At 37.3% G+C, this 26027-nt stretch overlaps 1 protein-coding gene across 4 annotated transcripts; it reads left to right on the top strand.

The window, feature by feature from the left end:
* Nucleotides 1–330: 330 nt before the first annotated feature.
* LOC128734453 (coronin-1C-A) lies at nucleotides 331–23238 on the top strand. 4 transcript variants are annotated; one of them, XM_053828663.1, is made up of 6 exons: nucleotides 331–435; nucleotides 3591–4033; nucleotides 15639–15761; nucleotides 20499–21350; nucleotides 22227–22472; nucleotides 22539–23238. In XM_053828663.1, the coding sequence occupies exons 2-6, from the start codon at nucleotides 3836–3838 to the stop codon at nucleotides 22812–22814; spliced, it is 1695 nt and encodes a 564-aa protein (XP_053684638.1). In that variant the 5' UTR covers nucleotides 331–435; nucleotides 3591–3835; the 3' UTR covers nucleotides 22815–23238. The 4 variants fall into 4 exon arrangements, with proteins under 4 accessions (XP_053684638.1, XP_053684635.1, XP_053684636.1 ...); XM_053828660.1 differs by having other exon boundaries at nucleotides 22206–22472; XM_053828661.1 differs by lacking the exon at nucleotides 331–435 and adding an exon at nucleotides 1066–1161 and having other exon boundaries at nucleotides 22206–22472.
* The last annotated feature ends 2789 nt before the right edge of the window (nucleotides 23239–26027 follow it).

The following is a 26027-nucleotide window of genomic DNA, read 5'->3' as shown; positions in this document are numbered from 1 at the left end:
TTGGCAATTCTCGCTGCTCGATTGGCTCCCAAGATGGCTGCTTCCTTGTATCTCTCACCTCTGAGTATTTCTAATGACACCCGGTTGGTTATAACGGTAACCGTCCATTCAAAACACCGCTTTATCAAGCGTTTGCTGTGAAAAATTATAACTACACAGGTTTATGCATGGGTTTATGACCCGACTATTCTGTCATCATGTCTGCTTCACAGTGCACTCTGGACGATGAATTATTGAACTACATTTAACGTTTCATCCTTCAGAAAGCAATATACCAACACAATCGTCGCTTTTGCCACATCGGGCAAGCCCAACTTGATCATTGCCTTTTTTGGATTGATCGTAATACACTAAAATTAAACTTATCCTGTTTTGAGTTCGTTTTAAAAGTTTAGGTGTTAAAATTGTTGTATGTTTTGAGTGTTTACTATGCAGGTATGGTCGGTGTTCAGTTTGGCATTATTATCTGTGCTAATATTACTCAATTCAATCAAGAAAACAAGTGAACTTTACGCCGCAAGTCAGTGGGACGGGGGCGTTTGTGTGCACAGGAATTTTCTGTATTTTCTTTCGTTCGCTGCGTGTGTCGTGATTTTATTTTTTGAAGTTTGTGATACCGCTCAACGCTTAGCTCAACACTTGTGCGAATGGTAGAGTACATATACATGCTTCGGTGCGCAAATTAGCAATATTATAACAAATTTGGAAAATTGTAAAACCTATTGCAACAAAGAGCCACGTGCACTTTTATAATCTAATTAAAAAATTTCAGAAAGCTTCACATTGAGGAATACCTACTTATAAATTTAGTTTTAAATCCCTTTGAAAAAGTAAAAAAAATTGAAGATTGGGTGTAATTTTTGAATTAACAATTCTGCGTATAAAACTTGAAACCATTTAATCTAATATAATTAAATAAAATTTGAATATAAGAGTATTGACAATTAGTTTTTGAATTAAACATTCATTGTCGAATCACCGCTTCTATTTATGTGTATGATTGGTGTACAATGTGGTGCAAATAACAGTAGACATGGCAAGAGAAAAGCTGGGTGTGTGTTTCTTTTGGCAGTATAATTTTCACAGTAGAGAACAGGCCCAACGAGGGTCCTACCATCAAGCAGTTGTATCTCGTCCGTTCAAAAAATGACGTGTTTACTGGTAATGTGAACTGAATTTTCGGAAATTTAGAGTGGCAAAGCGGGTTAGTCATCTTGTAATAAAAAGTGCTAAACCCTAAACCAATTAGTATACTTACATAAAGCATTATCATTTGTACTGCTGGAAGGCCGGGTTGTGTGTATTAACTCAAGGGTGCGATGATAAAAAGTTATCGCTTTCTGTGGTGATGATAACTTATTGAGGTTAAAACAAGACATTTAGAATTCGATTGAAAAAGTTAAGTGACACGATATAAGAGTCAGTGAAATATTCAATACCACGAATTGGAGGTTAAAGTTTTCACCAACTCGTATGTTACCAACAGGCTGTGCTGTGTCGGTGTACGCAAACTAGGTCAAATGATGATGTGTTTGCATATACCTACCAAAAGTGGAGTTGACGTGAGAAGAAATTAAAATCAGAGTAGGTACATATATCGTAAATCTTGTCACAGTACAAGGCGCAAAGAAAGCATATTAAGTCTAGAATCATCGCCAACTCCCAACCAAACGCGGTCTCCAGGGCCTTGGCCCAACCGATTTACGGCATCTCTATTTTCGTCCGTGTTGTCTTTTCTTGTCGGCTATTACTGCCATGCTACAAGGAAAGTATCATACGACAACTCGATATACCGTGCAGAAACTCCGTGGGTGTTGTTTTAATTTTTGCTTAACCAAAGACTGTTCTAGCATGATTATTCGTACACCTTGAAAAATTACCGTTTTTTTAGCTTTTGTGTTATAAATTTTGTTTTTCTTGTAAATAAATCTGACCTGCAATGACAAACATTGGAATCCAAGCAGTACTGTTTGATGCACTATCAATAACACATTAGTGTACCACTGTGCTCACAGCAATGATTCGAGCTATTAAAGCAGGTTTAAATGCCGCAATACTCTTGAGATTACAACAAAACTAAACCGTCTTTTTACAGTTGAGAGTTATTACCAAAGATTAAAAAAGAAAAACCATCAAAAATAAAGTATGTAAATGCAATATATCGGTTCTGATTAATTGGTTCTGATTGATAAATTAATTGATTAAAGTAGAATCCAAATACAAGTCGTGTGGTGTACCGCATGTTGCAAATTAAAGTCTAATTAACCCACAGGAAACAGTCTGGGTTAATTTTTGTTAGAAATATTGCCCCTTTTATGACTATTTAGACTACTGTGATAATCATTTAATGCAACGTACCGCATTTTTCACTGTTAATCTGACACTAGAGTGGATTTTAGTTTGATCTACTAATGAGTTTGACTTCTTTTTCCTTCTAAGTATGCCATACTAAAAATGAATAAGGTAATGTTAAAAAAAGATTGTTGAGTAAGCACTTATTTGCAGTTTGCCTATGTGCTTATCTCGGCTGCGAAGTCTGTCGATAAAGAAGTGTCAAGTTCTTAAGGACGTTTATAATATCCATGACTTTGCTTCGCTATGTGCTTATCTATTATGAAGAATTGAAAAATTAATCGAAATTGAAAATTATCTTATTTTTGTTGGGGCTGTTAGAAGAAAACAATTGATTGTTTCTGCAAATTATATTTGTAGATTTGTTTACTCTTGTAAATTTTTACATAGCCATCCATAATTTGCAGCTCACTATCCGACATATGAATGCTCGAAATAGACAAACTGAAAAACTTATAGATATGTTTATAAATAAACATGTTATAAATATCAGCAGTTATTCTGATCATGAATTCTAAATCTAAGTCTCTGACATCATCCGCTTCAAAATTTATTATTAACGTCGGTCTGTGGCATCAGTCATGCATCATTGAAGAGTAAAATATATTAGAGGTCTTAATGTAAATGGCTGTAGCTGCTTTATGTTTTTTTTTTTTCATATATACTGAGGATGCAACATCAAGCAAAGCAGTATTTGAGTGAATTAGGAATATTAATACATACAGGAATACAGTACAACAGTTAGTTTCGTAGTCCAATAAATCAAGTCTTGAGAAAAGAAGGTAGTACCAAGGTTATGTCTCGTTTTGGCTTTCTTGCAAACGCAAAAAGGTGTTGACTATACCTAGGTACTTCATAAGATAGTGGTAAAATAAACTGCATCTCTTGTAAGGAATCGATAGAGAAAACAATTATCTTAAGTAGGTTTTGTATTTATATGAAAAATATTTTTAGCACAGTTAAAAAATATTTGCAGGTATCTAAAAGGATGCTATGTAATATTTTATATCCTTTTAGCGAAACAAGCGTAAAATTTTTTCTATGATAGGATTATTTACAATTTTTGTCACCAGTTAATGCACAAAGTAGGCAGAACATGTTTGATTATTTGAAAACCAGTTTATATTCGACTTTTTGATATTGTTTCCTGATTTGTTATTTATTTTGAATAAACAAAGCATAGCCTAAGGTGTAATTTCTTTACAACTAATATATTCTTTATATGGTGTTTTTTTCAGGTTTTAAAAATTACTGTTGGAACAAATTGTGCTTTAAAATAGAAATTTATGAAGCTATTCAAATTTCAAGGTTTACACAATTAAAAATCATTTGAAATCGAGTGCTGATAAGCCGTGAAGAAAACGTTTCCTAGCAAGTGCGTAAGTGTGATAAATTTCACCGCAACAGCAGAGTAAAGTGATTGTGCTACTGTGTGCTTTTGTACGAGAATCTGGTTGACAGAAGGAAAACTTAGGAAGCTAGTATGTCATTTCGAGTAGTGAGAAGCTCAAAATTTCGGCATGTGTATGGTCAGGCACTCAAACGTGAGCAGTGCTACGACAACATTAGGGTATCCAAGAGCAGTTGGGATTCCACATTCTGTGCCGTCAACCCAAAATTTCTCGCCATTATCGTAGAATCAGCGGGCGGTGGTGCCTTTATCGTGCTACCTCATAATAAGGTAAGTTTACCAAACAGAAATTGCGTTCTCTAGTATTCTATTTGTATTGTGGACTATGCAAACTTTTCAATCATAAGATCGACTGGTGATGATAATAGAAGCTTTGGCCTAACAATACATATAATAGGTATATGTTATTTGAATTCATTTTTGTTCATTGAATGTTTTTAAACTATACTTTGATTTAGTTGCCATTGAAATACGTTACTTATACATGTCAAAAAAATTCAATAGAAAGAATATTTCAAACGATAATTTGTATGTAGGGTACAGTGGTGCAGAATGCACCGCTTAAGCAAAACATCATTTTGCAGAGCACCGGCGTGCTTGTTCCACGTTTTTCAACTTCTAGAAGACTATGGGATCTTTTTCACACTTACTCCTGGTGAAATTTCCTAACAAAAACCAGTATTTTTTGTTATTTTTGACGATTTTTGGCAAGATTCAAAATCATTATGTGAGGCAGAACGCCAAAGCCCGTGGACAAAACGCACTAAGTTTGCCCAGCTAGGCGTTAAACGCAACCAAAAAATTTACATTCAATCACGTGTTGTATAAACTCCTAAAAATAGGCTGCCGAAATGGCGGAAGCGTTCGTTATAGCGTTTTTTACATACGCTTGTTTGCTGGGATACAGTGGGTTCATATCTCAACATAATTGGCAATAAAATTTAATCATCTACTTTTCTCCAACTGATGTGTGATGAAATATTGTAAGTTAAACAATGTACAATTAGGTTTAAGGCAAATTCTAAGTCCTATACAATACATAATATTGCTACATTTTTAACAAATAATCCGAAACAAAAGATGTACTGCAAATTAAAAATATTTTATAACTGTTCGATCCCGCTGTGATGCATTCTACCCCTGTTTTGTATTTTGAAGTTTTTTGAAATATTTGTGAAAAACATGCCTAGTTAATCCGTTTTCGTGATGAATCATCGAGTATGACAGTATATCGGTTGTATAACATTTCGCCGATGACCATATCGCGGAGTACCGTTTCGCGGAATACCATTTCGCGGAAAACATTTTCGCGGAAAGTACTATTTCGTGGAAAGTACCAAAAACGCCGAAAACCCTTTCGCGGAAAGGACTATTCCGCGAAAAACCGTTTGGCGGAAAGAACCATTTCGCGGAAAATCATTTGGCGGAAAATATTGTTTCGCGGAAAACCATGTTAGCAGCAAACGTTTCCTAGATGATTCAGGGCGAGCCGGCCGCAGGCAACGGCGAGTGTTCGCCGGTGACTCGCCGTCGGAAGCGCTGGCCACTGCGGGGGGGGGGCAGTCCCCCCGCAGAGATCACATCTGTCTAGGTCTATTCGTTTTCCTAGGTCTACTGACCTCTAATTAGTTTTTCCTAGTCCTCGCATCGATTTAACTGTTGTGGAATATAAATCCCCCACATGTCAAATTTGGTTCCATTTGCTTGATTAGTTCTCGAGTTACCAGGAAATTTGTATTTCATTTGTATGGGAGCACCTCCTCTTAGAAAGGGGAGGGATCTCAGTACACCATAGAAAAAATTCTAGCCTCCAAAAACACCCACATGCCAAATTTTGGTACATTTGCTTGATTAGTTCTCGAGTTATGCATAAATTTGTGTTTCATTTGTATGCCCCCCCCCCCCTCTTGAAGTAGGGGAGGTGTCTCTAACTATCATAAGAACCTTCCCCGGCACCAGAAACCCCTACATGCAAATTTTCACGCCGATCGGTTCAGTAGTTTCTGAGTATAAGGAACATACGGACAGATAGAAATTAATTTTATAGGTAGAGAACGGTGGGGCACCAATTTTCATGAGATATAAAGAAGCACAACAGTAAAATATATTTTATATTGATGCAATAACTCAATATTTTCACCTTCAACTATAAATCATCTGGGGTAATAGCGTTATGCAAAATAAATTCTTTATTTTTCTGATTAAGTGCCAAATCGCACTTTTACCCCACTAGCGGGGCAAAAGTGCGAAGCTAAAAATTATGAAATTGGCACAGCTGTAGCTAACAAAACCATAATATCTGCAATCTGAGACAAGTTTCCAAAAGGAATATTCTTAATTTGCATCTTTTTTTATTTTCCGCTGGTATACTGCAGCCTAAGTCAGATCGAAACTTTACCAAACGTTTTTTTTTGTTTCACCAGCGGATAGAAACTATTTTGCTTCGGCCAGCATCAGTAGATCATACAGTATTCTGCAGAACTTCCATTTCTTGTATCTGTAATACAGTGCCTAGAACTATATAATTACCTATGCATTTTTGCTCGTCCATGAATCGCACTTTCGCCCCGTTCGGGCCATTTGTTAGTTGCTTCATGGCAAATTTTTAAAATATCACATGATATAGACCTCAAGATTTACATAAAATTCAACTTTTGACGTAGGACTACGTCTTACGGCAAGTTTCGAGATAGGGTGTCATTCCAAAAAATCAAAAAATGCGAGCGTCACGAAAAATGAAAGGTTTTGAGCGCTAATAGCGCAGCGGGTTTCCGATCGATTTTCAATATTCTTACACCAATCGATCGGAAAATCTTCTAAGAATTGACCCAAATGAAGAAAAGTATGGATTCTTGATGTTGAACTATTGAAAAATTGAAAATAATGAACCTATGTTTTATCAGAATTCTCGCTTCGTGATTGGTTGGAAGATTCTTTACGATGATCTAAACCTATACCAATTTGATATCTGTGCTTGGGAAGTAAGCCAAAACAAGTGACGAAGTTTCCTCATTTCAACAAAATTTCTTATCACCGCGGTTAAACCTAGACCATTTTGATGTCCTTGCTTGTCTTCTCTCTTCCAAAACATTCCCCGTATTCGAAAACCCATACATGCAAATTTCTAGTTCCGTTCCAAAAAACAATAGGAAACGTTTCTCTGGTGTTATACTTTTTGCTTTATTAGCTTCTTATATGGTTTCATTAATACAATTCTACACCAGTACTCTAAAATCTTCGCATAGTTACAGTCAGAATCTATATTCTATTTTAGTGTTTCACGAGAAGTTTTGGTAATAATCGTGTGTAAAAAAGACATGACTATAATGAGAAGGTCCTGCCAGTAAAAACAAGTTAGATTCAAACTTCTCGGCCAGTGGTTTTCTACAGTAGACGAAGGAAGAGGCACAATTTGTGTCTAAAAACCCAACCAGACGCTTGCAGGTTTTGCAGTCTCCTTTTGTCCAGCGCATCTATGGTTCAAAGGTACAAGTACCAGCGAGTCACATACCATGACGAGTGTTGTGGGTTCGAATCCGGTTATAATCTCAGATTATAGCTTGGCCGACTCATGCTCGACCCATGCACCTTCCAGCATTGGACCTAAAGTAGGAGTCAAAACGACTACTTGTTAAGCGTCGCTACCAATACACCCCCCCTCTCTCCTCACCTTTCCGCTCTTTCCCCTCCTTCAGCAAAAAATTTTCATTTCTTTCCCCTACCCGTCCCTTCATCAATTGTAAAACCATCGTTTCAAAAAACATTAAGCAAATGGAACAAAATTTGGCATGTGGGTATTTTAGGAGACAAGAATTTTTTCTACAATGAATTAGGACCCCTCTCCTTTTTAGGAGGAGGAGGAGGAGGAGGAGGAGGAGGAGGAGGAGCAGGAGGGGGAGAAGGAAATGCAAATTTCCTCATAACTCTGGAACTAATCACGCAGGTGGAACTAAATATGGCATGTGGGTGTTTTGAGAGGCAAATTCTTTTTCTATGGTGCATTGAGACTCCTCCCCCTTATAAGAAGGGACGCAGAAGGGATAAAACAGAAATTTTTGCGTAACTTAAAAACTAATCGAACTCGAGAAATTTTAGACTCTTCCATAAAACATTAGTCAATAACAAGACCACCAAAAACTATCAATTAGGTTTATTTATTTTCCTAGGTCTACTGACCTCTATTACTTTCTTTCAGTTGGGTCCGATCGAGCGACCCGATTCGACCCGGGTCCGAACGAGCGAGTAAGGAGAGGATAACCCCTGCGAAATCGTACTTTCCACGAAAACATTTTCCGTGAAATGGTACATCCCGCGTAAGGTTTTTCGCGAAATGGTATTCCGCGAAACTCTATATTCCGCGTTATGGTCAACCGAGAAGTATGCGGTATGCGGCGAAATGTTATATAATCATGGCGAATATTTGAATGCTATCCGCTTTATTTTATCAGGCTAAGCAATGGGGGGAGTTGTTTTCTACTTTACTGTGAGCAAAATTTGTATATTAAACCACCCATGTACTCCTCAGAAACTTGCAAAACTCGAGATTGTGACAAAGGTCATCCAAGATTCACGATTTATGTACAGCACAGTTTAATTTGTGGCAATACTAAGTTTGTCGGGTCCGCTAGTATTAATATAAACAAAGGTAAAAATGAAATAATAAGGATTTAAAGGGTGTTAAAGAGAACTATCTCTAATCCACCAAAAGGTGGCCGTGGGCACGAGAGAGTTAAAACTATTCATGTGAACTTTAACTTGAACGATATTCAGAGTTACAGATCTACCCGTAAACCGTGAGGCAATGCAAATGACAAAATATTTGAACAGAATAAAACTGCGTACTGTTATGCACGAAAATAAGAATGATTGAGTATTGTTTTACTTCGAGTTATCAATTTTGCTTTTTGATTTTATTTGTTCTTAATCAACATTAGCTAACAAGTTTATTTGTTTATTTGTTAAAGTTCATAACGGCATTAAATTCTCTTAATGGGGCCATAGGACCTGAAATTTCCGTTGATTCGTTCTTTTTATTATACTGCCGGCACATCAGATAACGTAATGTCTACTAGACGCAATTCTATACTTTTGCTGTGCTATGCTTAATTTTCATCCAATCATACTCAGCCGTCTTCAGTGCTCTAAAGACTATAAAGCAAACGAAAATTTTCAGCTGATGCTCTTTCCTGCAGAGTAGACTAGTAACCCAAAGCGTCTAGCGTTTAGCGGATTTTCGAAGCCGAAAGTGCGTGCGAAAGCATAGTGTATAAAAACACGCTTTATGTATTTCAAATTTGGACAGCGCAAAAATAGAATTTCTAACTTGTTGTTCTATTTTTAATCATAGTTTTTATACTTTAGCAGCAACTTTAAAATCTAACCACCATGAGAAATGCATTCGTCTGTCATATAATGAGATATTGAGACGTTTTTGCCCATGAAAGTTGTTTTGCATTTCCTCTCTAGTCTGGAATCAAGCTGTAGAGATAACGTAAAACAGTGTTGAGTCATATCACAATGTAGATAATCTATTATCATTCACGTTATCACAAATGTTGTAGAACTTCTACCAAAAGGGTAAAAAATAAGGAACTTACAAAATCAAATTTGTTGTCAAACATTTTGAATTTTGATCTGCTTTTCTTCCAGCTATTTTTCTGATTTCTGATGATTAATGTCTCATACTACCAGTTGATGATTCAAATTTCAAATTGATTAACTAATAAACTTAACGCTTATAAAGGGATAAGGCAATGGCAACTATATTGCCATGCCACCAGCAAAAAATATTTTTCCGTTTCTCTAATAAGATTGTCTCAGTATTTTATTGGGTTCCGATAATGTCGTGTAACATTCCTATTTTTTATTACAGCCGAACTTGAAAAATATTACTTTTGGAATCACTCAAAATCAAATTTAGTTTAAATTTGCAGAAAAATGGAAAAATTGTGGTTACACTCTATTTAGGGCCTTTTGCGATGTATTATGCAGATTCATCCCCGGAATGAATATTCAAAAGTATATCGCCACCATTGTTTTTTGGGTTTAACGGAAAGTGTCAACTATACTGCCACTATTTCTTCAAGCACCATTTTCAAAACCGTGCCTAATTCTGAACAGTTGCAAATTTTTCTTAAATATTGACAACACTTTAGCTATTTAAACCATTTTAATATGTAATATGAAATCATCAGATGTAGTGATTAAATTGCATTTTGTCAATATTTATGAAAAATTTGCAACTGTTCGGAATTAGGCACTGTTTTGAATATGGTGCTTGAACGGTATTTAAACTGTAACAAACAAAACAGTACAAATATATTCTTCCCCGTGCGAGCGTTACGTTTTAATAAAGTTTTGTATTTTCCACGTAGTTGTCACGGCCTTATAAGGCTCAACCACAGTTTAATAATACATACCTACCTAATTTTGAATAGAGAATTTATATTAAAATTTACCACTATATTAGAATGTTTATTAATATACTAGTTGACTCGATAAACTTCGTATTGCCACAAATTAAACTGTGTTGTACATAAATCGTGAATCTCGGATGACCTTTGTCACAATCTCGAGTTTTGCAAATTTCTGAGGAGTTCATGGGAGGTTTAATATACAAATTTTCCTCACAGTAAAGTAGAGAACAACTCCCCTATTGCTTAGCCTGATAAAATAAAGCGGATAGCATTAAAATATTCGCCATGATTATATAACCATAACGCGGAATATAGAGTTTCGCGGAATACCATTTCGCGCAAAATCTTACGCGGGATGTACCATGTCACGGAAAATATTTTTGTGGAAAGTACCATTTCGCAGGGGTTATTCTCTCCTTACTCGATGTCGCTCGTTCGGACCCAACTGAAAGAAAGTAATAGAGGTCAGTAGACCTAGGAAAATAAATAAACCTAATTGATAGTTTTTGGTGATCTTGTTTTTGACTAATGTTTTATAAAAGAGTCTAAAATTTCTCGAGTTCGATTAGTTTTTATGTTACGCAAAAATTCCTGTTTTATTTGTATAAGAGTCCTACCCCCCTACCACAGGGGTGAGGCGACTAAAACCATCATAAAAAAAATTCCTGCCTCCAAAACCCCCACATGCCAAATTTGGTTCCATTTGCTTGATTAGTTCTATAGTTATAAGGAAATTTGTACATATATCATTTGTATGGGAGGGGTCATTATGTACCTCCTGAAGAGGGGAGTTGTCTCAATGCACCATAGAAAAAGAATTTGCCTACCAAAACACCCACATGCCAAGTTTAGTTTCATTTGCTTGATTACTTCTAAAGTTATGAGGAAATTTGTATTTTATTTGTATGGGAGCCCCCCTCCTAAAAAGGGGAGGAGTCATAATTCATCTTAGAAAAAATTCTTGCCTCCAAAAACCCCTACATGCCGAATTTGGTTCCATTTGATTGATTAGTTCTCGAGTTATGAGAAAATTTGTTTTTCATGTGTATAGGAGCGCCCCCTCCTAATGTGGGGTGGGGTCCTAATTCACCATAGAAAAAATTCTTGCCTCCTAAAACCTTCACATGCCAAATTTGGTTCCATTTCATTGATTAGTTCTCGAGTAATGAAAAAATTTGTTTTTCATTTGTATAGGAGCCCCCTCCTAAAGTAGAGACCCGTCTTTATCGTAGAAAAAATTCTTGCCTCCAAAAACACCCGCATGCCAAATATGGTTCCAATTGATTGATTAGTTCTCCAATTATGAGGAAGTTTGTATTTTATTTGTACAGGAGCCCCCCCCCCCCTCTTAAAGTGGGGAGGGGTCCTAATTCATCATAGAAAATTTTCTTGCCCTCGAAAACCTTCACATGCCAAATTTGGTTCCATTTGCTTGATTAGTTCTCGAGTTATGAGGAAATTTGTATGGAAGCCCCCCCTCTTAAAGGGGAGAGGAGTTATAATTCCCCTTATAAAGAGGGAAGAGGTCTCAATTTATCATAGAATAAATTCTTGTCACCGAAAACACCCACATGCCAAACTTTGTTCTATTTGCTTGAGTTCTCGAGTTATGCAGAAATTTGTGTTTCATTTGTATGGGAGCCTCTCCTCTTAGTGGGGGGAGGGGTCTCTAGCCATCACTAAAACCTTTCCTGGCCCCAAAAACCTCTACATGCAAATTTTCACGCCGATTGGTTCAATAGTTTTCGATTCTATAAGGAACATACGGACAGACAGACAAAAATCCTTTTTATAGGTATAGATTAGAGGACCCGACTCGCGTTGCTGCGCCATTCTAAAAAGGTGGTAGATGCATAATGCTGAAGATTTGCTGAATTGTAATCTTGCAACCAAGAGCTTTCTTTTTGACAAACCAAGATATTTCTAAATCATAGCGCAAATTTCTAATCTCACGTAACAATTTGAGTTTTTTACCAACCCATAAAATGATAATGTTGGCAAAATTCAGGGCCGGCGCTAGCCAAATTGCTGCTCCACGTAAATTCTCAGAATGGCGCCCCCAGAACAAACGAAAAACAGCCGGCGTTGCTGTGTACGACTGTGTTGCTGAGCGACGACCGTGGCTGTTAGCTAAATACACACTCGCAAAAGTCGTTGTAGTGCATGACTAAACACGAGCGGGAGTCCGAAAGAAATGCTTATGTCGGCGTGTTCATTAGAACGAGTACGCGTGTGTGAGACATTGGCCCACACAAATGCGGGCTTCGCCACACTAGTCACAGTCAACCGCCATTTCGTTTGAATAATTGTCGGTTTCTTGAAACCCATTATTATAATGATACACCTTCAAAAACGAAAAATTCGGTTCATATTTCCTGTTACTTCAGAAACTTCGTCCTCATACCTTGCTACTTCATCGAAGATGAATGTACTGATTGCGGATTTTGAAAAGATTCGAAAATCTCCCAAAAAATTTCTAAATAATTTAATATCATCAATGCGACTTTCCCACTACGTTTATCTGAGTGTTTTGATAGTTGTGTTTTGTTGCGAATAGATTTTCATCAGAAGGAATTGGGGCGCAAATGGAAATGGGCGAAGAATGGCGTAGGCGTATAAACCATGCACTGCAAGCACTACGTGGAATGATTCTCAAAGTATACTTGTCGAAAGTTGGGAGAGTACGATGGGTCAGTTAGTGCAGTGCATCTGTTCTCTTCTAGACCTCCATCGGCCTTAAGAGCCCCATATGGGTACGCATATGTTAGGCTGGAAACGAATAAAATGTTCGCGGGTCCTTCAGGTCGAGCGACAAGCCCAACATCTTCTTTTGCTAGCTTGGTTCGCGGCGCTCATACACAGGCGAGAGTGTTGACCGAACATGAATTCTCCAACATTTTCGGTCAACATGATCGTACGTGTATGAGGGCGTTTAGGAATAGAGAGACCCAACTTACTAGATGGCTCGACCAGGTTGAAGCCGATTTGCTTGTGTCGAGATGATCAACTAATTGGCGACAAATAGCCCAGGACCCTATACAGCGGAGAGTAACTCTAGATACACCACTTGCCATCCCGGCTTTATGCTGCTAAAGAAGAGGGAAGAAAGTTTTATATTAACCACTTATTTATTTAATGCTACAGTTCTTTTCAATGTAGGCGAAATGGCGATAAAATATCAGTGCAGTTCGTTTGAAATCAGTTGAAAACTGGTCAGAAACCATAGACCATTTTGTATGGACATCAACACTCGCTGCCTGCGGCCGTATCGCCCCGAATCATCTAGTATTTGGTAGTTTAGTATTAGGTAGTTTTTGGTGGTATTGTTATTGACTAATGTTTTATGGAAGAATTTAAAATTTCTCGAGTTCGATTACTTTTTTCTGTTTAATTTGTATGAGAGACCCCCCGTCCCAGAGAGGGAAGGTGTCACATACTACCACAGAAAAAATACTTGCCTCCAAAAACCCACACACGCCAAATTTAGTTTCATTTGCATGATTAATAGTCGAGTTATGAGGAAATTTTTGTTTTATTTGTATGTGAGCCCCCCCTTTTAGAGGAAGGAGGAGTCTCAATCCACCATATGGTTCCATTTGCTATATATTTCCAGATATGGTTCCATTTGCTAGATTAGTTCCCGAGTTATGCAGAAATTTGTGTTTCATTCTAGAAGGGGACTCAAACCATGCTAGCAACACTCCTCACATCATACGCAATGTGTATGCCAAGTTTCATCAAAATCCGTCGAGCGGTTTGCGAGGCTATCCCGGACACACAAACAGAATTTCATTTTTATATATTTAGAAGAAATTAGACTTCCAAGAATATTTTTGAACTATTTTTCGTTCAGTTGTTTAACCATTTTTTTTTGTAGTTTTCAAGTGGGAAGCATGTTTGGAAAGATCACTAGAATTAGATATATTCAAGAGGTTTTAATTAACATTCCTCCTAGTTAGCTTCGAGGTACGACGTTGGTCTAACAAGCCAGTCGTCGTATCCCAAATAACAATGTAAGTTTTATTGTACTATGCCATCATAAGAGTGTAATAAAACCCTAATTGTTACTTGGGATGTTCGAATATCGCTTGGGTTAGATCGTGCTCCCAGGTGACCTCGAGGTATGAATGTCCTACTAAGCCAGTCGTCGTATGTTCGAATCAACTGGCCCTGAAATTGTCCTGTATTGTTGTAACAGCTAGCTGCGAGCTCTGTCGTATAAAACAGAAGGTCAAGTTTGGCTTCGCTTTGCTTTGCTTAGATAGAGTTAGTAAGATCGTTGCACCGTAATTGTCCTGTACTGTCGGGTGCGAAGTAGATAAAGAAGGGACAAGTCTTTAACGACGTTTAAACCCAAGACTTTGCTTTTTTTGTAACTTTTATTCACTAGAGTTGCGCCGATTTTTTTTCAACAATGGACAATGTATCTTTAATTTCGGTAAATCAGATCTTCTTCATGTATCTTTGTCTTTTTTTGACAGCTTGAGAAAAAAATTCCAAAATTTTAGTTGTCACCCGTTAGGATTTATCTTAAAGCATGATGGGATCGTTCGATGAAAGATATTCTGGAAAAGTGTAACATTATCATTAATATTATCATCGTTTATATTGTGTTTATATATATTTTTGGGTTTATATAGATAGGAAGAAAATATATGTATGTATAATATATGCACGGAGTTTCTAAACCAAAAACTTAACTAGCTATATACTAGGTGTAAATGTAACTCACCATGTGAGGATTTTTCTTTAAAAAAACATAAAATATACAATATTTTAGTAGATACATATAACATATTTTATCCATTAATCTACATACAAAGAGCCAGGCAGACTTGTCACATAAAAGTTTTCGTTTTCGTTTCCGGCTAATAAAGGGCACGAGCTATTTTTGAGTAACCATTGAGCCCGTAAGTGAAAATATAGTCGTTTCTCAGATGGCCAAAGTTTTGCGTCCAGGTTCAAAGTCGTAACGATGAGCCAAAGCCAACACCTCCATTGGCTTCCTTCCACTGACGGCGGGTGTGTTATAAGGTCGCACGTAGCAAACAGTTAAGAACGTCACCATCTTTGTATTAGTGGAAAAAAATATTAAGGAGAAAACGTAGAATACCGCGAACGTGACCCTCAACGTCGATGGTATTGCTCTCCGTTGCGCATGCAATGACGCGGAGTTCGTGCGCAAAACTATTTTTAGTTACCGACAGTCTGAAACAACGTTTTCCCATATCCCTTGGAAATTGTAGTAGGTAGCGGCATATTGGAATTTTTATATTTGTAGTATTAGTAGGTAAAATTATTTATTGATCGGAATAATAATCATAGGGCAAGCGGAAACGCAAAAATAGCAAAATGATCGTGTAAACAACGTTCAAAATATTCAGACTTATGATTCAATCTGTTTGTTTTTTCAAAGATATCTCAATTAACAATGTATTCTTTGTTCCTGTTTGTTTCAGGTCGGCCGAATTGCAGCTGATCATGCCCTTGTCGGCGGACACAAAGGCCCCGTGTTAGATATTGCCTGGTGCCCACACAATGATAATGTCATCGCCTCTGGTTCTGAGGACTGTGTCGTGAAGGTAAGACGAATGTTGCGTGAAATTCTTTAGATTTTTTCGAAATAAGGCCTGTTGTATTAGTCCTGTTTGCAGGGTCTGCGCTTCCTTGCACAGTCGTCTGGCTTCGCGATGTGGCCGGCCCACCGATGACTTGTATGAAGCAACAGAAATTCTGAACAGAACTTTATTGTTTTTGAGGATTTGTCATTCTGATAATAGGCTTTAGTAAATCGTCAGCGATGTAAAAGAAATGACTATTAACTGTGACGTTGATACGCCGTTCATTTTCGAGAATTGAATCCGCTCCTATCACAAGCGGAAACTTTTATCATGCAAAGCTGATGACGAACCGATTCTTCTCTGAAATTTAAAGTAAAAGGTTTTAGCTCTATTTTCTGATATTGCCATTACAAGAAATTAACTTCCAAAATTGTAAAAAGCAAAGCAAAACCTACATAATTATTTCATCTAACAATATGTCCTAATGGGTAGGGAAAAGCCGCCTTGAACAAGAGACGTAAAAATTAATTCTAAAGGCCATACTACTAAAGGGGTATAGTACTGTCAAGAATGTGTCAATAAACATTTTTGTTACTTCGGCGTCGTTGTAAACATAATATTCTATCCGAATAATTTTTTAACGCCATGTTTTTACTACGTTCTGAAATTGAAATATTCGTATTTAGATGCCTTAAAAATGTAATCGGCTGATTTTAGCATCGGAAGTCATGGATCACCTACTGTGACCATGGGACAGAGAGGGTTAAGGATTTGCGTGGAGCGTCAAACTGGCTAGCACCGGCCTTCCTTATTTCCCATTAGAAAACTTTGTTAAGCATCACCGCTCACTGTAAGCGCGCTGTGCTGTTAAACTTCACAGCTTTTACAGTTTTTATTTCTGCATTTTTGTAAGATTTTTACAAAAACAATTAATGTTTCGAGTAAGTAATTGCAATTGTTCTATGCAATCGACGGCGTCGCAGTTACAAAGATCGCTTAGATTAAACTTCTCGAACGGTCATTGAGTACGAAACTCAAAAAAGGAAAGACGTATTGAAAGTGAAAAGAACTTAAAATTTTCTTCTCTTTTGAAACAATAGTCACGAATTTTCCCGGAAAACAAATTAAAATTTCCACATTTTTCCAGATAGAGTGAGCATCGTATAGTTATTTTTTCAACAACATTATAATGATTTGAGTTTTGTTTTGAAATTTTAATCGACAAATAGACTTTTGCAGGGTTTTTTTTTATAGATAGTTTTGATTGAACTCCCGACTTGTTTATTACTTTACTAGCTGACCCGGCAAACTTCGTATGGCCACAAATTGAACTGTGCTGTACATAAATTGTAAATCTCGGTTATAACTTTTTAGTATAAATTATTTTTATGGTACCTGGTATATGAATTGCAAACCAGAACCCGACAACGTCATTTTCAATTGCAAATCGTTACTTATCAATAAAGTAAAGAAGTATTAGTTTCAACTGAAATACCACCGCTTCGCATCAAAACTTCTTTCAATCAGTGTCACATCTTCATGATGATCGCCTCTAAAGTTTAATTCATACTTTTTTTTTAAATATTTATTAGAAGGCTAGAAACCTTGAAAGCAAATGAATAGCATATTTCCTGCAATGTAACGCATGTTAACCCAGTTAATATCGCGAAATCGTGCCTGACTTGCAATTGCCGTCAGTTGAAATAAACACTAGCATCAATTGAAGCTTAGTTGAAAGGTTCTGTGCAACAAATGAAATACGGCGCCTCTTGAGTGACTTTGCTTCACACGGATGTCCCTTCGCTAAGAGAGAATCAGCTTTATTCATTTATTTCGACGATGTTGGGCTCTACTACGAATTTTTGACGTATGATATGTTCAAAAATCCAAATAAATTGATGAGGGATGAATAAAAAATTAATATACAATTCATTAAATATTTAATATTGAAATATTTCCCTACGATAAAACTGAACCTTGACGTGGTGCAGTGGCGACTCGTGGGGGTTTAGCTTACCTGTTCAACCAGCGAAAAATACAAATTGATACGCAGCTTTTTTTTATTATCGCATTTCTATATTTTAATCATAAAACCACCATTAGGGGTTTCACGTAGCGCTTGCTATTATTTAAATAACAACGGAATACGACGATTTACTTTACCAGCAAACTCGTCTCTGAATTTAACTACGAACCGAAAACTTTTCGTTCAATTTACCTATTGAACCAAATTCAAGAATAACCACCTTCCTGCGATGCACGCACAAGCCCACACTACACGCACCACAAGCAATATGCGTAAAGTTGTTCAATGCTAAAGATGAACGAGTTAATGAGATAATTTTGCGAATAATGCATGCCAACCGCGCTCCTTCGTACCAACACATTGTTCCTGGTGCTAATCTCTAAAGCAACGTTCAAACGTCGTGTTGAATGTATTGCTCATTAGCTTCGTAACTAAGTAAAATGGAATCAAAGCGCAGGCCATAAGGATATGTGGTAGTAAGTTGTTCAATGCTGAAGATGAACGAGTTAATGAGACAATAATGCGCCCGCACTGTCGAGTAAAAGCTGTTTCAAATTCTCTTTTTATCTCCTTCGTACCAACACATTCCTGGTGCTAATTCAGTATCAAGATTATCAAGAATGAACATCAGGAATAATGTGGTGGTATGCCTATGCATTGAAATCACTAAAGCAACGTTCAAACGTCGTGTTGAACGGTTTGCTCATCAGCTTCGCAACTAAACTAAATTCGTATTGTATATGCGTCGGTGCAAACGAAATCATGAACGAGTGATGAAAACAATTTTGTCGGGCTGGATTTTGTTGACTGTCCTATGAACAGGTTGAACATGCGGACGAGTCGCCACTGACGTGGTGTAGAGCTTTTTAAATACTCAGTAAATGAACAGCGGTCACGTTTAATTCTGAAAGTTGGTAGGGTACGGGAGGGTATTTTCAGCAGGTTTTTAAATTCAGCCTATTCGCCTCTTCTTTCGCCAATAAAAATACTTTGCCGACATACACACCCATATTCTGTATTTCGAACGAGTTTAAATATTTCGATCGACTTGGCAAATATTTCGTTCGAGTTGTTTTTTCATATGGAGATCTTTCGTTCGAACCGCTGTTTATCGAACGAAATGTCAGTTTCGAACGAAACATAAACTCGTTCGAAATACAGAATAGGGGTGACAATTTTAATATGTTATAACTATTTTCTCAAGACTGTGAGTAATATACTATTTTTTATTGAAAGAACGCCAAAACCACCTGTTCTTCAACTAGAATTAGGTTATAGGCCGAAAAAATAGGTGCCATCGCTTAATAGGCTAAAAATACCCTCCCGTGCCCTATATAAGAAAACTTTTGTGAATTCAAGTGGGATGCGGAATAAAATTTATCAAATGTAGATCGTTGCGTTATTTTAGAGAGTGCATTCATTCTGAATAAGAATAAGACCAGTACGGTGATCTCTGATTACTACTAGTTCTAAATTAATCGCACTTTTGAATATCCTTAATTCTTATAAAAATAAGGGTAGAAATTCAATGTTTCTAAGGAATAATGAGCAAAATCACCAGATCCGGTTGGATATCGAAGGAAAATCTTACCATCAATTTAATTAACGTTTAAAATACAAATAATAGGGGATACAAAAATTCATGTGGATTTTAATCCCATGTTTTAAATAATCCATTCTAATCATGTTCCATTTAGATCAAATAAGATATCTGCTATTGATGATCGAAGTGTTCTAGAATTTATAAAATCATCTCGATAAGCAAAAAAACAGGTAAAGCTAAGCAAGGAAAGGGTGAGAGGAGGTAAGTGAACTGGCAGGAGAAAAATAAAAAAAAATTATAAATTAAGAAGAGAAAGAGAAACACGTTTCGATGTCTTAACGTTGTCATGATTGGCCGTTCGACCGTATTACACAGTTGCAAACATATAGATTAGGCTGCTGAAGGTTGAGACTAGCTGCAGGTTGAGAAAATTCGAGTATTTTTAAATGAATGTAAATAGCGCCCCAAATCTTACTCGAAACATCCAACCTAAGTCTTCCCTTATATTCAAGTTGATTTAGGAGAAACTAGATGCATATTTCTGACTGTGCTGACCCAATATCAGTCGAAAATTGTTTTTCAACGTTTTATCCATTTTTTATGATTGTAAACTAGCATTTTTCCTCTTATCATCATCGTCATATTCACAAATTGGCATCCCGGCCTTTGGCAGAAAGATCTCAAAGTCAGTTCGTGCAGTCCGCGCAGGATAGGAACACCTCCGCCTGCGGGCATAGTCGCGTCGGTTATGCTTTTAACTCTATCAGTGTTTTAGAGGGCGACGTCGCCTGTTTCGTCAATCAGTACTGGTTTTTGCGGACTGAATTTTTGAGAATGAGAACACAAAAGAGTTTATAAATATAAATGAATGAAAACAGTAGAAAATAGGTATTTTTCGAGGGTTTTAAGGCGTAGATATTGCAAGTTTTTTACTCTAAACTTCATTCTGAAAGTATCGTAACAGTTTTTAGCGTGAACGTACTGTTTTGTTCGCAAAGACAATGACATAGCAAGTTCGTTTAGAACTTAACAAACAACAAGAAACAAAGACCGCTAAAATGTACTTCAGCTGAAAGATAGTTTTAACTTGATTCGATGTACCACATATGCTTTCAAGCCGATTATGTTCTTTTATGCAACAAAAAATTGAAACATAAAATCTGTGTATTCTGTTTTTTTTTCGTAACAGGTATGGCAGATTCCCGATGGTGGATTATCCCGAACTATGACTGACCCGGTTGTGGATTTAGTGTATCATCAGCGAAGAGTGGGCTTAGTTCTTTGGCACCCATCAGCGTTAAACGTACTTTTAACTGCCGGCTCGGATAACCTTATAGTCATTTGGAATGTTGGAACCGGTGAGGTGCTGGTACGTATCGAATGCCATCCCGACACAATATATAGTGCATGTTGGAATTGGGACGGGTCCCAACTTGTAACAACATGCAAGGATAAAAAGATTCGAATACTCAACCCTCGATCGGGTGAAATACTAAACGAAGCACTTGCACATGAAGGATCGAAAGCTACACGTGCTATATTTTTACGACACGGACTAATCTTTACAACAGGATTCAACCGATCCTCGGAAAGACAGTATTCTCTACGAGCGCCGGACGCATTGGGCGATCCTATCGTAATGGTAGATTTGGATACATCAAATGGTGTAATGTTTCCTCTATACGATCCTGACACAAATCTTATCTATCTCTGCGGAAAAGGTGATTCCGTTATCCGCTATTTCGAGGTTACACCAGAACAGCCTTTTGTGCATTATATTAACCAGTTCCAGACGCCAGATTCCCAGCGAGCTATCGGTATGATGCCAAAACGAGGATGTGACGTAGCAACTTGTGAAGTGGCACGATTCTATCGACTTAACAATGGGGGCTTGTGCCAAGTGATCTCAATGACAGTGCCTAGAAAAAGCGAGCTTTTCCAAGAGGATCTTTATCCGGATACGCTCGCTGATGAAGCCTCTATATCGGCTGAAGATTGGATATCGGGAGCCGATGCAGACCCCCAATTAGTGTCGCTAAAAGTAAGTACACGCACCTAGTATACAGCGTTAATTTAACAATATTACAGATACTGTAAGAAAAGGACACAGCATTAGATGTTAACATGATAATAATGGCTGATTTTGCTCTTTATGTTTCTGAATCTTTCTGAATGCAGTTCCTTTTCTTAGTAAAAACAACATGACATGTTATCGATGAATAACTGCATTTAATAATACTACTTTATTGTGAAAATTTTTTTTCTATAAGGCTTACAAATGTAAAAGTATGTGTTGATTTGGCGTTACGTATGAATGCAATGTCAATATTTGGCGCTATAATTACAGATTGGTTTTGAATGCCGAATATTTAGTTTATTCTCATATGAGAAAAAAGAAGGAAATAATTACCGTTAAATTTTAGTGAACTGTAATGGTTTTTATTTCTTTTTTCCTGTAGTTAAAATTCAATTTTCTGTCCTCTTTGAAACTAGTCACCGTTTAACCTAAAAAATCCCATTGAGAATAGTATGTAGCATGATAGTATTATGCTGGTCCAGCAAACAATAACTCTCATCCGTTTTGTTTACATCTGCGACACTTGCCCTTTGTTAATTCTATCTAGATATGTAACACAAACAAGGCACACATATCTATTGATATAAACAAGATAAATAAATCTCTTCCACTAGATTTGCCAGGTTTCTTGATGGGATATTTTTGTTTAAAAATACGATTGAAAACATAAGTTGCATGAAACTCACACGATTTACACATCATAAGCTTTTCGTCAGCTCTGTACACAACATGCATACAAATCCAAGTAACACATATTTAGTCTGTAAGGCACCTGTAGTATTATTAGTGCTAGAACATGGTATGAAAACCGCTCAATAGGATCATGTTTTCCTCGAAAAGGGTGGCTACGTATCGCAGGCTCAAAGCACACAGCTAACGGTGACGAAGAAATCGAACGTACTAGACAAGATGCCACCACGTGGACCAAAGAGCTCTCTGCTTCCAGGAGCAACAACGGGAGGATCCCCTCCGACCGTCACAAGTGCATCGAATGGATCAACAGCCAACGGAACAGCCCCGTCGGCGCCAAGTGCGAACACCGCAGTTAGTCAGCAACCTCCCCAGGTGATCGTAAGCGGAGTATCGGTAAACATAGTATTGCCTCAGTGTTGACGCATTTCTATTCTCTAGCATTTTTCTTGTTTTTCGTAGGAACAAACATTGATGGACCTACGAAGCAAGTTTGAGGACGAGTTTCGAAAGTTGAAGGCAATCATAGTAAAACATGAAAACCGCATCCGTTCATTGGAAGCCACCATGAAAGCTATGGCGGATCGAACTAACACCGAAACGGATGGTTCCCTGCTCATCATCTCGACGCCGTCTCCCACGATCGCAGCTAACCAGTCGGGGACCGGCCATGATGATCACCATGGAGACGGTGGTGGTCACTATACCAATGCAAATCTGGCCCCTGACGAAGTGTGAGTAAGTTTCACTCCAACTTACAATCAGAACCAGAGAATCCAAGCAGTGTACTAAATAGCAAAGCAAGCAAACTCTTCGTATAAAATCTATGAATGTTCTGTTAAGAGGAAGAGTTATATGCACTAAAGCAAAACAAAACGCGAGCGCTCAAACAAAAGTTTATTTTTTGAAAACTATTTTTAAATTTGTACTAAAAACAAAATTGTGAGAAGGTTATTTATTTGTAATCATTTTTATTGCAAACAGAACAAGAAAGAATTTATCTTCCAAAACATATTAAACGTGAAGAATGTTGAAACAATGCCTTGTTGCTTGAAGCTAAACAACATACTTAAGATAAAAAAATGCCTATATCTAATTAAGTGAGCTAAAAATCAAAAAATCAACTCATTGTACATTTTATAATAGAATCAGGAGAAAAATAAACCTATAAACTCATTTTTATTTAAGGCGTTAAATTAATTCGAAATCTAAGCGAAATATCTAAGAATCATCTTATTTGAACTAATGCTTTCGGTTAATTATTGCCATTCAAACTCCAAGCACTTCAATTCTGTACAGCACTTCTAATTTTGTACAGAAAGCATTTTGTTTCACTCGCTATTCTGACGCATGATTTTGGCCCATCTACCGTCACGCGAATCGGCGTAGCTAGTTTCGTCGGAAAAGCATTATCTGCCATAATTCTATTCGTTTGACGTGGCGACTCGTCCGCATGTTCAACCTGTTCATAGGACAGGCAATAAAATTCAACCCGACAAAATTTTTTTTCATCACTAGTTCATGATTTCGTTTGAACCGACGCACATGCAATACGAATAATTCGGTAAATTATTAGTTTAGTTTACGAAGCTGCTGAGCAAACCGTTCAACACGACGTTTGAACGTTGCTTTGATCTCAATGCACAAGCATATACCAACACATTATTCCTGGTGTTGATTCTGGGTACGAAGGAGATAAAAAGAGAATGTGAAACAGCTTTTACTCGAAGGCGCGGGCGCATTATTGTCTCATTACTCGTTCATCTTCAGCATTGAACAACTTACTACCCCATATTCCTATGGCCTGCGCTTTGATTCCATTTTATCGAGTTACGAAGCTAATGAGCAAAACGTTCAATACGACGCTTGAACGTTGCTTTAGAGATTAGCACCAGGACAATGTATTGGTACGAAGGGGATGGCATGCATTATTCGCAAAATTTTCTCATTAACTCGTTCATCTTTAGCATTGAACAACTTACGCATATTGCTTGTGGTACGTGTGGTGGTTATTCTTGAATTTGGTTCAATAGGCAAATTGAACGGAAAGTCTTAGGTTCGTAGTTAAAATTCAGAGACGGGTTTGCTGGTAAAGTAAACCGCCGTATTCCGTTGTTATTTAAATAATAGGGGTATTCCCGTAGCGCTTGTTGCGTATACGGAGTATTGCGTATTTATACTGCCGCTACTCAGCCGCTTCCATAGAAACCGGAACTGCTATGCGAATTGCGGCAGCATATACACGAAATACACCGTTTACGCAACATAGCAAGCGCTACGTGAATACACCTAATGTTTGTTTTATGAATAAAATATAGAATTTCGATAATAAAAAAAGCTGCGTATTAATTTGTATTTTTCGCTGGTTACTGAACCGGCCGACTTAAAGCCTATACACAAATGATGAGTCTGCAAGTTGTACTTCCGGAACTTGTCTAGTAACTGCTGTTCAATGCCTCGTACTATTTGTATATCGACAGGACCGACCGGTCGTCTTTAAATAGTTGTAAACGTACAGGCAGTGGTGTATTGTTAGCTGTCCGTTTAAGTTTCATTTCTCGTATGGGTAATCGTCTAGATTGCTCAGCGGTTGAACAACTATGAGTCGCGACTACTACTGCTGGCGAAATACTCTATCTATGCATCACAGAACAGAAGTGGAAGTGATTGGATTCGGCGATCAAAACTGGTAACAGATTTTTTTTTTTGTTTTTATTTTTCTTTGGGAAGGTAGAATATTGCATAGAAGCGAATAATAGCAATATAAGCAGAACACTCCCTACCAATCGCATAGCAGCTTTCACATGCTTTCGTGTGCATTTGTATGCGTTCGTGTGTTTTCGTGAAAAAAAGTGACTCGCTACCGCCAGGTTCGCTAGTATCTGTAGAAAGTAGTATGTACGTGTTTGGATTTCTACTTCCACTTCTGTTCTGTGTATGCATGGTATACATTCCTCCTGATCGAGTAAACGACGAAACTCTGATTGAAAAACATGTTAATTGCTCAACTGGGTTGTTTAGCAGTTGGGGCCCTGCGATAAAATTATCATTTTTGGTGATTTTAATTTAAGGGCGATTACTTGACAAGATTGACGTTTTCGGTGTCGAGAAGAAATGAAACGAAATTCAAGCTCAATTTCGATTGGGCGAAATTAGTCGAAACAAAATCATGACCTATGTTTCGAAAGTTCTAAATTGGTCACTGGTCAATTTAGTTTTTCATGGCTACTGGCCTCCAAATAGATAAAACATGAAGATCTAAGTAAACAATTGCTCAAGAATTGATTCAAAATCTTTTTTTAAAGAAAAAATCAAGAGCTATCAAATTTTTTAGATTTTGAATCGATTTTCTAGAAACACTTTGAATAGTTCCTACAAAAAAATCAGAGAGTCAGGGCTCACGATTTTTTCTTTTGCATCAAATTCCCATAGAGCCAACATGACTAAATTTTTTTTCTTGATTTGTTCCATTTTTGACCACTACTTCATCGGTTTGGTCGCGTTTTAGTAACTATTGTTGTGTCAATATTTTATGATCAATTAATGTTATAAAGCTTTGATGACTATAGAGAGACACGAACACGAACATCAATACGATGCATTCAATTGAAACAAGTCTTGAAAACTGTAATAATTCCATTTGAAATTACGCGAAATCTTGTAAGTGACGACGTGAAAACTTTAATAGAAATTTAATGAAATTCAAATATGGTCGGATACCCGTGCCCGTGCCCGTACCCAACGGGTTCGGATATCAAAAAAATTAAATTGGCTGGTTCGGGCCGAGTATGGTTTTTTTTGTTTTTCTCAATCGGATACGGGTCGGGCTTGCGTATTCAAATTTTCTTATTCGTCCATCTCTAATACAAACATTACATTTCTCCGGACCAGCAGGCATTTATGCCAAAACGATCTACGTCAACCAACTTAACATGCTTCACGTCGTTTGAA

The sequence above is a fragment of the Sabethes cyaneus genome, chromosome 2, assembly GCF_943734655.1.
Source record: "Sabethes cyaneus chromosome 2, idSabCyanKW18_F2, whole genome shotgun sequence".
Taxonomy (NCBI): domain Eukaryota; kingdom Metazoa; phylum Arthropoda; class Insecta; order Diptera; family Culicidae; genus Sabethes; species Sabethes cyaneus.
The sequence above is the reverse complement of the archived record's forward strand: the minus strand, read 5'-3'. Positions and strand labels throughout refer to the sequence as shown.

Bases quoted from the DNA above. Each gene is read 5' to 3' on its own strand.
- LOC128734453 (XM_053828660.1), top strand. From the start codon at position 3,836: ATGTCATTTCGAGTAGTGAGAAGCTCAAAATTTCGGCATGTGTATGGT. The intron at 4,034-15,638 runs GTAAGTTTACCA...TGTTTGTTTCAG, and splicing joins TCGTGCTACCTCATAATAAG to GTCGGCCGAATTGCAGCTGA. The intron at 22,473-22,538 runs GTAAACATAGTA...TGTTTTTCGTAG, and splicing joins TGATCGTAAGCGGAGTATCG to GAACAAACATTGATGGACCT.